General features: G+C 49.3%; 1 protein-coding gene across 1 annotated transcript in view; it reads left to right on the forward strand.

Moving 5' to 3' along the window:
- The first annotated feature begins 813 nt into the window (after positions 1-813).
- The window catches only part of LOC147895631 (trihelix transcription factor ASR3-like), a 43,846-nt gene continuing 31,426 nt past the window's right edge, over positions 814-13,233 (forward strand). Inside the window, exon 1 of the mRNA XM_087383934.1 lies at positions 814-1,720. Coding sequence (XP_087240060.1) covers positions 1,084-1,720 — 637 coding nt within the window. The 5' untranslated portion in view covers positions 814-1,083. The remainder of the gene's footprint in view (positions 1,721-13,233) is intronic.

Raw genomic sequence — 13,233 nt, forward strand, 5'->3', positions numbered from 1 at the left:
GAGAGCTAACCCTAAGCTGCTTTCTCACCTTGATGGTTCCCCGATGGTTCCAGTTTGTACGCAGCAATAAAAGCTGGAGCAAAGACAGTATTAGCAGTCGCTTGTGGTGATTTTTTTGGCATTTGACTATAATTATGATTATTGACATTCAGGTGATATGGTAGTATCTTATCCATTCGTGAAACTTATTCTCGGTGCTTATATTCTTTGTGTTTGTATTCTTAGTGTTAATATTCTCGACACCCAAGGAAGGGCCCGTTCCCTCTCAAATTATAACTCTTTGGGAAAGGAAGCACGCCGCCTCCTCGCCACACTATGTGTGGTTATAATAATTATATATTATATATTATTATACAAATATTTTCATGTGCTCGTCCATTCAAAATTGGTTATTTTCAATCTGAATTCTTACAACATTCCTCTCTTTCGATGCATGTTCTTGATGCGAGGGGAGAGCAAGGAAAGCCAAGGTGGATGCAAGATCAAAAGATATCGATACCTTTATTCATATGATTGTAGTCCATGTGACAATATTGTATAGATTGCAAGGCGAGGCAAGGCGAGTCTGTTATTGTATTGCCTTATTCATGTATTTGTTGGACTTCAACTTCCAAAATATCAACATCATAAAATCAATAATAAATGACCACCCCTGACATTTGCAGGGAGGATCGGGTTCTAAGGGACCCTCTGACATGTCTCATGCTTACTCATTTGCTTTTGCCTTTAAAAATTAGATAAAATGCTAGGATTCAAAAAGGCTGCCGCAATTCTAGTTCCTTTGTTAAATGCTAGGATTCAGAAAGGCTGCCGCAATTCTAGTTCCTTTGTTTGGTTCTTGCATGTAGAAATACAGAGTCTCAATCACAAGAGCCTCCAATTGCGAAGGGCACCCTTAGATGATGATAAGCCTCTCAGCAATAAGAAAAGGGGCTTGCCCCTTCCATCCCCACCATTCCGATCGCTTCTTCTTGCTCGTACTCGCCGCCTCAATCGATCCCTGTATCGGCCCCGTAGTCGAGTTTTCGAAAGGCAAACCATTGTAAACCATGCTGGTCATTCGGTAACGTGGAGGGGACTGAGATGAAGGGTAGTATCCTGGGTCTGGATGTGGATCCCGGCAGACATGAAAGCTATGCATGCCTCATGAATGCCGTTGTGGCTGAAAACCCTATTCACTGCAGAGGATTTGCCGTGTCAGAGCACATGGACGAAAATGGCGAGAGGAGTTCCCGACATCAGCGATGGTCTAAGGAAGAGACTGTAGTTCTTGTAGAGGCGAAGAGGAAGCAGGAAGAGGATACAAGGCAGTTGAGTATGACTGGCCGGGTCTTCACTGCTAATGAAAAATGGGAATTTGTACAGGCTTTCTGCAAGGTGAGAGGTGTGGACAGAGACGCACAACAATGTCGGAAGAGATGGAGCAATTTGTATGGCGAGTACAAGAAAATTAAGGATTGGCGGATGCAAAACCAGACTGAAAACTACTGGGCGTTGAGGCGCGACCGGAGAAGAGACGCTAAGCTTCCCGGGGCGTTTGAGTTTGAAGTTTTCGCAAATATGGACTCTTTCATTCTAAAGAGGACAGGAGGTACCCCATCCGAAACCTGGCCGACCAACGAGGACGACGAAGATGTGGATGCTGATGCCCAAGACGAATTTGCAGGAGATCCTGTTGGAGAGCCTAGGGGAGGAAATGAAACATGCGCTACTGGGACAGGTATTTTATGATGTACCTTAAACCCAGACATGAACAGGGTACATAGCTCTGCTCTACTTAGTTTTGGCCTTTTGAGAATAATGGTAACGAGGCTTCTGTGATTTGCCAAGTGTGTGATTGACACTGGCTTAGAGAACACTGGATTCCGAGTCCTTCCACGTCCTTTGCCAGCAAAAGCGTATTTCTGAAAGATTTGATGTAGATCTTATCCAAGGATCCGTGCACATAAAAGGGTTCATTGAACCCAAATCCTTTTATTTTGATCGACCCTAGTATGTCCCCCCATACATTGATAAATAACTGAAATTTTCACTAGCTATTCCTAATATTATTCTCAGGTGATGAAATTTTTGGCTTACTAGTCGAGCCTGGGGGCCGTCCTTCCCCCTCCCCTGCCTTCTCTCTCTCTCTCTCTCTCTCTCTCTCTCTCTCTCAACATACAGACACAATATTGACGGCAAGGCTTTTAGTGTTTTCTCTCTTCCCCCCCCCTTCCCCTTCTCTCTCTTTCTCTTTTCCTCTCAACACACACAAAATATTGAACGCAAGGCTTTTAGCATACAATTTCAGAGATCATGGGATCAAAATTGTTGAGGCAACAGCTAGGAGCCCTAACGGAACTGAAAAAGACTCATGCACGTGAGTAAAGGTGCAAGAGAGCAGCATAATTGTTATATTAATAATGCTAAAATTCGATGATTACAACTGAAGTGAGGGCTGAGACTGTCCTATAATGGTTGAGTGGAGAGGGGCTGAGTGCTATTTCCCACTCCCTACGCTGAACTAAGGGGCGTTGGGAACGCTTGCTGATCCTCCTGAAGAGAGTTGAAGGACAGATGAAGGCTCGATGGGTAGATTTAAGGGGACATATGTAGACTCTCTGTCTAGATCCCTTCCACCTTGCTGTCCGGAAGCCAGCCTAGGTGGGCTGCCACTCTAGCTCAGTCTGCAGCTTCTCCTAGGTCACCTTGTCCTCCTAAATGTAGGCCTAAGGCTCCCTCTTTGGTGCTCCTATCTGCTGTCCTGAGGGCTGCTCCAAGTGATGAGTGAATGACTGAATGGTCCTCTTTTATAGGCCCAGGGCCTGCATGGAAAAAACCGACCAGCAGGCTGAATCTGGCCGACCCAATCAGGCCGACCAGGCTGCTATAAAACCGCCCTAAAAGGGCTCACTTAACCAGGGCCCCTGGCCCACAAAACTAGGGCTTTGGCGACCAGTCTGCAGACTGACATGCCCCACACATTCATCTATGTCTGTGTGTGGAGTACTAGGTGTCAGCTCCTGCGAGCTCCCTTTTCCCCGTCGTGCCCTGTCTACCCCCCCTCGCTTTCTGCACGGCCCCTCCCTCTCCCTCCGCTAGCTGCTGCTGCGCAGCCAGCCGCCCCCTCTCCGCCACGCTTCTCCTCCTCTCCGCCACGCTCCCCCTCCCCCTCGCCTCATCGCTTCTCTGCTCGTCGCTCCCCCCCCTCTCCTCGCCACGCTCCTTCACCCCGCCCCGCCTCACTCCTCGCCACTCCACTCCACTCACCCACCCCACCCCGCCTTATCCCGCCCGCTCCTCGTGCCTCGCCACCCGCCCGCTCGCTCACCTCACCACCGCTCCGCTCACCTAACCCACCCGCCTCACCCGCTCCGCTCCACGCCCTCACCCTCTCCGCTCACCTCACCCCCGCCCCACTCACCTCACCCGATCTCCACTCCACTCACCTCACCCCACCCTCGCCTCACCTCACCTTCACCTCACCTCACCTCACCTCACCCGTTTAAAAAAAAAAAAAAAAAACTCACCTCACCCTACCCTCGCCTCACCTCGCCTCACCTCACCTCACATCCCCCGCTTCGCTTCCCATTCCTCCCCCCTTCCTTTTCCTTTTCCTTCCCCACCTTGGGAGTTCGTAGTTAGTCAAGCGATATGGCGGCTACGTGCCCGGAACCAGTGGCCCAGACGGACCCCCCCCTCCATCAGCCTATCGCATCACATTGTCCCCTTCACGAGTAGACATCAGGGACTAGTTGCAGTCCACCCTCTACCTCGAGGACAATCACATTGAGGAGGTTGCTCTCATGGGACGTGGCATTTTCTGGCTTAAGCTCTCCTCAGCACAGGCTGCGAGCGACATGGTCAGACGATCCCTTACTTCTGTGGGTGGGAAGATCATTCTCATGGTCCCTTGGTACAGGGGCTTCAGTGTAGCGGACTTCGACGTCCGCTTTCGTATTCCTCGACACCCAGTTACCCTTATCTTCCCCGGTCTCGCAACCGAGCTTCGCCCGATCATCAAGGACCTGGGGGCGCACTTTGGTTGGCCTATGCAGGACACCTACATTGATGCGGCGGCAGCCCAAGGGGTGCCACGTGTCAAAGTGGCAGTCCTTGATTCACAGAGCATCCCCTCGGAGTTCGAGATAGAGACAGACACAGGTGTGGTGACGCAGCGCATTCTGGTCACTGGTCGCCCAAACCAGTGTCTGAGATGCCACGGCTTCGGGCACCAGGCTCGCTCATGTCCTCGCTTCACGGGTACGGAACCTCAGAAGACCCCCAGTCAGGCAGCTCAGGATACTCCGCTCCAGTCAGCGACATCCCCTCCCGAAGGGGAAGGCTGGACGGAAGTCAAACGAAAACGGAAGGGCAACAAAGCAGCCCCCAAAAAACCTTCCCAGCCACAGCAAGAGCCCCCTCAGATGATCCCTACTCATCAGCAGCCCGGTAAGGGGAAGGAGAAAGGAAAGGAGAAGGTCAGCCAGCCTCCCCCTCAGCCCTCATCCCTGTTGGGTGGAGTGAATGACGGAAGCAACATGAGATGGAGGCAAGAAGCAAAGCGTGCTACTGAAGTTGTATTACCAAAGTTTTTAAAGAATACAAAAGATACACCTAATATAATGAAACCCTAACTGGGTGTACCATAGGTCCTAACTGATAATATCTAGGCCTACAAGGCACATACCAAGGAATGAGTAACATCTATGGATAGCCCATAGAGTGGCCTACAAACCCCCCTCGACGGTATGGGCTGAAGTATCTTGGAAATGGTACCTGAAAGACTAGGTCATGGTTGCACAAATTCATCCAATGTGGATATAGCAACCTATGACTATACAGAGAAGGCAGATCACGTAACAAAAGGGACCAAGTGTAAAGCTGGTCGAAAAGCTTCAAACTTAGGCCGCGGAAGAGCCTTAGTGAATAGATCTGCCAAGTTGTCCTCAGTGGGAACATAAGACAACTTGATGTCACCATCTGACCATCTCTCTCTGACATAATGATAATGAACCTCAATGTGCTTTGTGCGAGCATGAAACACTGGATTTCGTGCTATAGCCAAAGCACTCTGACTGTCAGTATGGATGACGGTAGGAGTTGTCTGACCAATCAGAAGATCTGCAAGTAATTTCCGTAGCCAAACACACTCTACTGTAGCTGTGAAAGCTGCACTGTACTCAGCTTCACAACTAGATGTGGCAACTGTAGCCTGCTTCTTGCTAAACCATGAGATGCATGAAGAACCAAGCATAAAACAATTGCCACTGTGGGATCTGCGTGTATCCTGGCAACCAGCCCAATCACTATCCGTGAACCCATGCATGATAAGTGAAGTATCAGCCCTGTAGAGAAGGCCCAAGTATTGCGTGCCTTTGATGTACCTGAAGACACGTTTCACTGCATGCCAATGGTGATGAGTGGGACTGTGCATGTATCTGCTCAACTGAGAAACCACATACTGCAAGTCTGGCCGAGTATGACATAGATAAAGCAAACAACCAACTGCCTGCTGATAGGAGGTAGCATCACATGGACCACCGCCATCTTCAGCAGAGAAATGAAAACCAGTCTCTAATGGGGTGGAGACAGGTTTACAATCTTCCATCTGAAATCTATGCAGAAGCTGCCCAATGTTCTTCGATTGTGACATCACAATTCCCCCCTCAGATCGAGCAAATTGAATGCCCAAATAGTAGTGCAACTGGCCAAGATCAGTCATTGAAAAAGACTGCTGTAATTCCTGCTTGAAATCTGCAATTTTCTCAGGATGTGGCCCAGTGAGAATCATATCATCCACATAGAGGATCAAAATCAGCAAATCTTCCCCCCTCTTGCGGATATATAAAGTAACTTCTGTAGGACTATTCTAAAAGCCAAGGCTGAGCAAATGAGCGTGTATCCTATCATACCAAGCCGTGGGTGCGTGCTTCAATCCATATAAGGCTTTCTTAAGCCAGCATACCTTGCGTTCAGACCCTTCAACCTCAAAGCCCGGAGGTTGAGCAACATAGACTTCCTCTGCCAAAAGACCATTGAGAAATGCTGTCTTTATATCCAACTGATGCACCTCCCAATTATTATGGGCAGCCAGGGCAATAACACATCTAATGGTGGTGATGCGTGAAGTAGGAGCAAAGGTCTCTTCATAATCAATGCCCTCTCTCTGAGCATAGCCTTTGGCCACAAGACGGGCTTTGTACCTGTCAACTGAACCATCAGCTTTTCTTTTTACCTTGTATACCCACTTAGTCCCTACTGCATGTTTGCCTGCAGGCAAGTCACATAACTCCCATGTTTTGTTTGCATGAATGGAGTCCAATTCATCTTGCATGGCTTTCATCCACAATTCATTTGAGAAAGCATCTTTGTGACAAACAGGCTCCTCATCAAATGCGATAGCAATCAATGCATGAGCAACCGAGTTTGCCAAATCTCTTTTGGCTGCAGCTCTCGTACGTGCCTGCAAAGGAGCATCAAGTTTGTTGTCCTTCAGAGTTTCAAAGAGCCAACGAGGAGCTCTTTTAGGCTGTCTAATATCAGCCAATTCTTGCTCTACTACCTCTTTCACAATGTCCTCAGAAGCACATGGCATCTGTGTCAAAACATGTGGCTGTCCGGACTGTGTAGTAGGCTGTAAATGAGCATTAGGTGGAGGAGCATAACCCTGTGGTGCATCATCTGAGTCATCAGATCCAAGCAATGGCACAAGACTATCAAAAATATCTGAGACACCAAGTGTAGACTGCACTTTGCAGTCCCGCAAGGGCATGGAAGATGTCTCATCAAAGATGACATCTCTACTGACAATTACCCTCCTGGTGGAAGGCTCATAAAGTCTATAACCCTTACTCTCTGCACTGTATCCCAAAAATATACATTTTATAGCCTTATCATCCAGCTTTGTCCGCCTCTGTGAAGGCACATGTGCATAGGCCAAACACCCAAAAGTACGCATGTGAGAAATGGTTGGCTTGTGTCCTTTCCAAGCCTCATAGGGTGTGACTGTTTTCAATGCTTTGGTGGGGCTCCTGTTGAGCACATAATTGGCACATGTGACTGCATCCAGCCAAAACATATTGGGCAAATTCTTGCCCTTAAGCATACATCTGGCCATTTCCATAACTGTCCTATTCTTTCTCTCAGCAACTCCATTCTGCTGAGGAGTGTAAGGCACTGTACACTCATGATGAATACCACGGGATTTCATGTAAGCATTAAATTCCTCTAACATATATTCACCACCTCTGTCTGATCTCAAGTGTGCAATCTTCAAGCCTGAATCATTTTCAGCCAAGGCAATGAAATGCTTGAAGCAGGTTGGACTTCAATGCAAAGATCCAAGTATACCTGGTAAAGTCATCAATGAATGTCACAAAATAATAGAAACCTCCTATGGAAGCAGCCCGCATAGGACCACACACATCACTGTGAATCAAGAATAGCTTGCGTGATGCCTCAACTCTACCATCGTTAGGTATGACAAAGCGGTGCATCTTGCCAAGCAAGCAAACTTCACAGACATGCTTATGAGGAATCTGCAGCTGTGGCATATCTTCAACCATTTTCGGTAACTTTACCATAGCATTAAAGTTAATATGCCCAAACCTCTCATGCCACAAATAAATATCAGGCAAAACATCTGCATCAACTGCATGAGCATCATGAGCTGAACTGTCACTGCATTTGTCATATGCATCCAAGCTGTACAAGCCCCCCTGAAGAGTACCAGTCAATACAATAGCATCGGCATGACTTAAGTCATAGACTGCACACCTATGCGCATCAAAGACAATCCGAAATCCACATGTAGCTATGGCTGAAATAGAAATCAGATTTTTCCGTATGCCTGGTACGTACAAGACATTCTCCAGAGTGACAATACTGCCTGTAACTGATGTAACAGCCACCTGCCCAATACCCTTAACCATATATGATGCATTGTTGGCACATGTCACGGAACCCCCCTTTGGGGCATTAGCAAGAGAAGTAAACAAAGTTTTACAGGAGGTGATGTGCTTAGAAGCACCACTGTCAAAGAACCATGTAGAGGCTGAAGCTGCCATACAAGCATGTGAATCTGTATCATGCACTGGAGGATTGTAATGGCATTGAACAATGAAGCCCCAATTCTGATCCCTGGCATAATTAGCTTGCTCATTAGCATGCCCATGTGTATTTGCATCAATGCCAGAGGTAGATGTGACTGAAAGTCCAGCTTCTTTCTTCTTCTTTTCAGAAGCTATCCTCTTCCTACATTCAGCAATTTCATGGCCCGGTTTCCTGCAATAATTGCACCTCTTTTTCTTCTTCTGATTACCCTGAGAGGATGAAGTAGAAGGCTGATTATTTGCTGTATTTTTAGGGACAGATTTTTGAAATCTTCCCTTATTCCGATCATTGGCTACAAAGGCCTGATCTGAGTGCATACTGGCATTCCGATTCACACGGCTCTGTTCCTCCTGCAGTAAAAGTGCAACCAATTGATCAAAGGAATAATAGTTGGCATTGCCCATGGCAACCAACCTCAAGGTAGTGGCAAAACCTTGGTAAGAGTCAGGCAACCCATCCAATGTGCCTGATACAAGTTGTGAGTCAGGGATGTCCTCATCAATATTAGCCAATTGCTCCTTTAAATCTTGGATAGCTGTAAGATATGCATCCATGTTATAACCCTCATTCAGACGAGTATCCTTCAGCTGCTTGCGAAGATAGGCAACACGGGCCTCATTGCGTACCTGATACAAGGAAGCAAGCTTATCCCAAGAGTCCTTAGCAGTAGTGCATGATCTGATATGAGGTATAAGACTCTTCTTAACAGAAAGAGCAATCAATGCCTGTGCCTTAGCATCACGGCCATCCCACTGAATCATCTCCTGAGTAGGAGGTACAAAGGCATCACGGGAAGAACCACTGGATGTGACATCACTAGTGGAAGATGTAGCCTGCCTGTGACAGGCCTAGGCTCATTGCCATTCACAATATTCCACAAATTTTTGGCCACCAAGACATGCCTCATCATAAATGACCACATAGGGTAGTTACCCCATCGAGTTTATCATCAGCACCAAAGACCCCAGAGAAATCATCTTTGCCACCAGCCATTATGCAGTCAAATGCACAAGAATGACAAAAACAAAGAGCAAGAGCCTCAAGCTCTCAACTGCAAGTTTCAGTGACTGAATGCGTAAGCCTCAAAGCTTTTCAAAGCATAACCTCAACTGAGCAAGATCACTGCCAAAGTGTACTGCTGTCCACTATCAAATGGTACCTGAAAAGCCAAGTCTAGAGGCACAAGGGCATTGCCAACTATGCAACAGAAAGAACAGAAGCTTACCAGATGAACCTGTGAAAGAAAGACAACAAATGTTCACCAAAGAATGACCAAATATCAGCCCAGAAGCTGAGAGAAGTCAATGACAAGCACGCAGCCTGTATGTAGCAGTCAAAAGTGACTGGAAATCAGTAAATGGTGACTGAATATCACTCCAAATGCCACCCAAATCAGTTCGCCCAGCAAAAGAGGGGATTTTGGTGCAAGATCTGAGTGTCACGGGCACAATGTCAAGTAGAAATGACCAAAAAACAGCAAAATACAATTGCTGTAGCAGTAAATCTTTGATTTGAAAGTGTATACCAGCTCCAGGAAGCAAACCAATCACTCAGAAAGTGACAATGGTGCTGTCCAAGTTGAAAAACAGCAGGAAAATGCCTGAAATGCAGTCGCCCCAGCCAGGAATGCAACCAGATCTAGTCGCCCAGCTGAAAACCACCAGGAATAGGTGTCGCCCAGCTAAATGGTGCCCAGTAGGAGAGGCGACCAGCAAAAACACAATAGATCTGGTGCAGATCTGAAGTTGCCCTGCTGAAAAACACTCAGAAAGAGTGTCGACCAGCAAATGGGAGTCCGGGAATGCAGTTGTCAAGCTCCAGGAGAGAGAGTCGATGCAGTTTCCAGCCAATTCAGCCTGTAGAAGCAGTCGCCCAGCAGAAGGAAGTAATCTGGAGAAACTTTTCACGACAGAAACCTTCGGGACAGAAGCAGGAAGCCAGAAAGAGAGGCGACTTGCTGAAAATCTGTCCTGAAAGAAGGTAGGCCGCAAAAGTGAGATCCAGACGAAGTTTTTTACGCGGGGGAAGGCTGGAAACCAAGGCAAAGCTGCTCTGATACCACTGTTGGGTGGAGTGAACGACGGAAGCAACAGGAGATGGAGGCAAGAAGCAAAGCGTGCTACTGAAGTTGTATTACCAAAGTTTTCAAAGAATACAAAAGATACACCTAATACAATGAAACCCTAACTGGGTGTACCATAGATCCTAACTGATAATATCTAGGCCTACAAGGCACATACCAAGGAATGAGTAACATCTATGGATAGCCCATAGAGTGGCCTACAATCCCACCCTCCCCCCCCTCCCCCCTCCTCCTCGATTCTCCGACCCCCACCCCCTCCAGGTTCCCCCCCCGCACCAGTGGTTTCCGCACCACTCTCTTCCGCGAGCATGATACAGAAGGAATCCCCCCCTCCTCCACCTGCACCACCTGCAGTCCTGAAGCCAGCACATACCTCACCCTCGTCCATCCCTCTTGGCCTGACGGCGGGGAGAGGCCCTTCCCCACAGGTGGCCAGCACCCCTCCCTCCGGTTCAGACTCCTCATCTTCGTCCCCAAGCCCAAGGGCTGCTCCTAGAGCTCTTCCATTGGAGTTCTACCGAGTAGGTCCTTGGGACTACTTGGATGCAGCGGGTATTGGCTCCTTTCCCGCATGCCTAGACATCAGCATCTTCTTCCTCCGCAAGGGGGCGGAGGGTAAGGTGTCCATTCTGGCTCCGCACGATGGTCCTAGCTATTCCTTAACTATCTTCAGTGAAGGGAGTGAGCAATGGACGAATGAAAATGTTTGGGAGACGATACGCGACCAGACCCAGGAGTAGGTGCAGGACTGGATTGGTAGCAGAGCAGCGGAGCTTCTTCAGCAGCAGTGGCAGGAGGGTGATGTTCGTCTGCGTCGGCGTCACAGCGCCAAACGTTTCTGACTCCTGGTCATTATTAGGCCACTGCTGGAGTGGGCCTACGCGGAAGGGCTTCGCTCCTGGAGGACTTCAGAGGTTGCGGGCTTCTACGGCATTTCCTTGGCAGAGGCGTCGAGCTGGTTAGAGAGAGCTTACCACCACGGGACGAAGGGCCTTTCCCCTCTGCTGAAGGTTTTAGAGGATGGGTCCGATGATCCGACCTCTCCTTTGAAACCTTCACAAAAGTGCCTTCGTCTCCACACAGGACATCCTCCGACCACTTCGACTTCGACCGCAAGCAGACAGCTGTTTGTGGCCCACCTTCCCTCCTCATGAGTTTACGCATTATCTCTTGGAACATTAACGGGTTCCACTCATCAGGCACCTGTGGCCCCAGAAAGATGGTGCTCAGACAGGAGCTCCAGCTAGCTTTGGTGGGAAAGGTAGATGTGCTCCTACTACAGGAACACAAGCTTTCGGCGTCACAGACCAGTATTTGTGGGAAGGTCCTCACAGGACGCTCCCACACCTACTGGGAACCTTCGATTGGCGAGCAGGGGAGAAGCGGGGGTGTCTGCACCTCCATCGACGCTTCTCTAGTTCAGCATGTGTTTGGTTTTGGCACTTTGATTCAGGACGTGCGCTTTGGGTGGGCCTGCATATTGAGGGATCCCGCATCGGTATCCTCAATATCTACGCACCGACTGATCTCAGACGTAGATCCGTTTTTTGGAGATCCTTGACAGACCTGTTGCCAGCGATGGACTCTTGGATTGTAGGAGGGGACTTCAACAACCTTGAGACCTTAGAGGATCAGCAGGGAAGGGGCCCAGAGTTCCTCGGTATAGCTCAGGCAGAGCAGGCAGATTGGGACTCCTTCCTCTTTGCAGTGGGAGGTCGGGACAGCTGGAGGGAGCCGTCCTTTCGCAGATGGCTTGGGAGTCTGGACTTCTCTTGGGGCTACAGGAGGGAGGGAGGCAGACTCCTAGAGCGGCTGGACCGTTTCTATGTTAGTGATTGGGCGCTTGGCAGAGGAGGAGAGTCAGGAGTGGTTCCAGGGACGACACTTTCAGACCATGCCCCAGTCATCCTAGTCTTGGACTCGGCCTCTCAGTCCTCACCTCCACGTTCATGCCGGATTCCAGATTCCATCTACACTAGAGCAGCGGTTCACAGCAGGATAGTGGACCTTTGGGAGCAGGTGTGGGACCCCGCCAGGGATATGGCAGCACAGGTAGCTCAGGCGCTTGCTGAGTCTAGCCGCATTTGCCAGCAGGAGGCGATTCAGGTCAGACAGCGGTGTTGGGCACGGGAGAGGGGTCTCAGACGTGATCTCGCCTTGATTCAGAGGATGCAACAGTCTTCTCCAGGCTTTGAGGAGCTCATACAGCAGGAGGTTCGGGCTCGAGCCATGCTAGAGGAGATTACCTAGCGTCACTCAGAGTTTTCATTTCATGCTTCCAAGTCCTTCTGGGCTAGGAAAGGCGACAGGATGTGCAGAGAGTTCTTCAGGACTCATGGACAGAGGTCAGCAGGGGAGCAGCTCCGTTCTCTTAGGACGCAGGATGGTAGTGTTAGGACAGATCCAGATGAGGTCCGGGACTTGGCGACAGACTTCTACAGATCATTATTCCAGCAGGAGCCCCCAGACCCTCGTGGCCGCATTTGTAGGGAGGAGGTGTGGAGATCTACACCGAGACTCGTGCAGCCCAGCATGAGCGACACCCTTCTCGCACCTTTCACTATTGCGGAGATGCAGGATGCGGTGAGTGCTATTGATGGGCAGAAATGCCCAGGTGAGGATGGCCTCTCTAGAGCTTTCTTCACCACCTTTTGGGAGCAGATCCACCGACCCTTGCTCGCAACCTTCCAACACATCTTCTCCAGTGGGCAGATGCCAGAGAGCCTTGCGACAGGTCTGATTTGCCTCATCCCCAAAGGGGGGGACCGCCAGGAGATCAGACAGTGGCGCCAAATCACCCTCCTCCTGACCGCCTACAAAATCCCCGCCAAGATGATCAGCAATCGCATCCGCCTCCTGCTACACGACTTGATTCATGACACCCAGACTGGTTTTGTCCAAGATCGCAGCATCTTGGACAACATCTTCACTTTCTCAGAGGCGACGGAATGGGCCCAGCACAGTGGTCAGCACCTTGCCATACTCCTCCTCGACTTTGAGAAGGCGTACGACAGGGTAGACTGGTCCTTCTTGGAAGGTACACTCGCTCGGTTCGG

The sequence above is a fragment of the Dipteris shenzhenensis genome, chromosome 13, assembly GCF_047967505.1.
Source record: "Dipteris shenzhenensis isolate YYH24624 ecotype China chromosome 13, Dip_SZ_1.0, whole genome shotgun sequence".
Classification (NCBI taxonomy): domain Eukaryota; kingdom Viridiplantae; phylum Streptophyta; class Polypodiopsida; order Gleicheniales; family Dipteridaceae; genus Dipteris; species Dipteris shenzhenensis.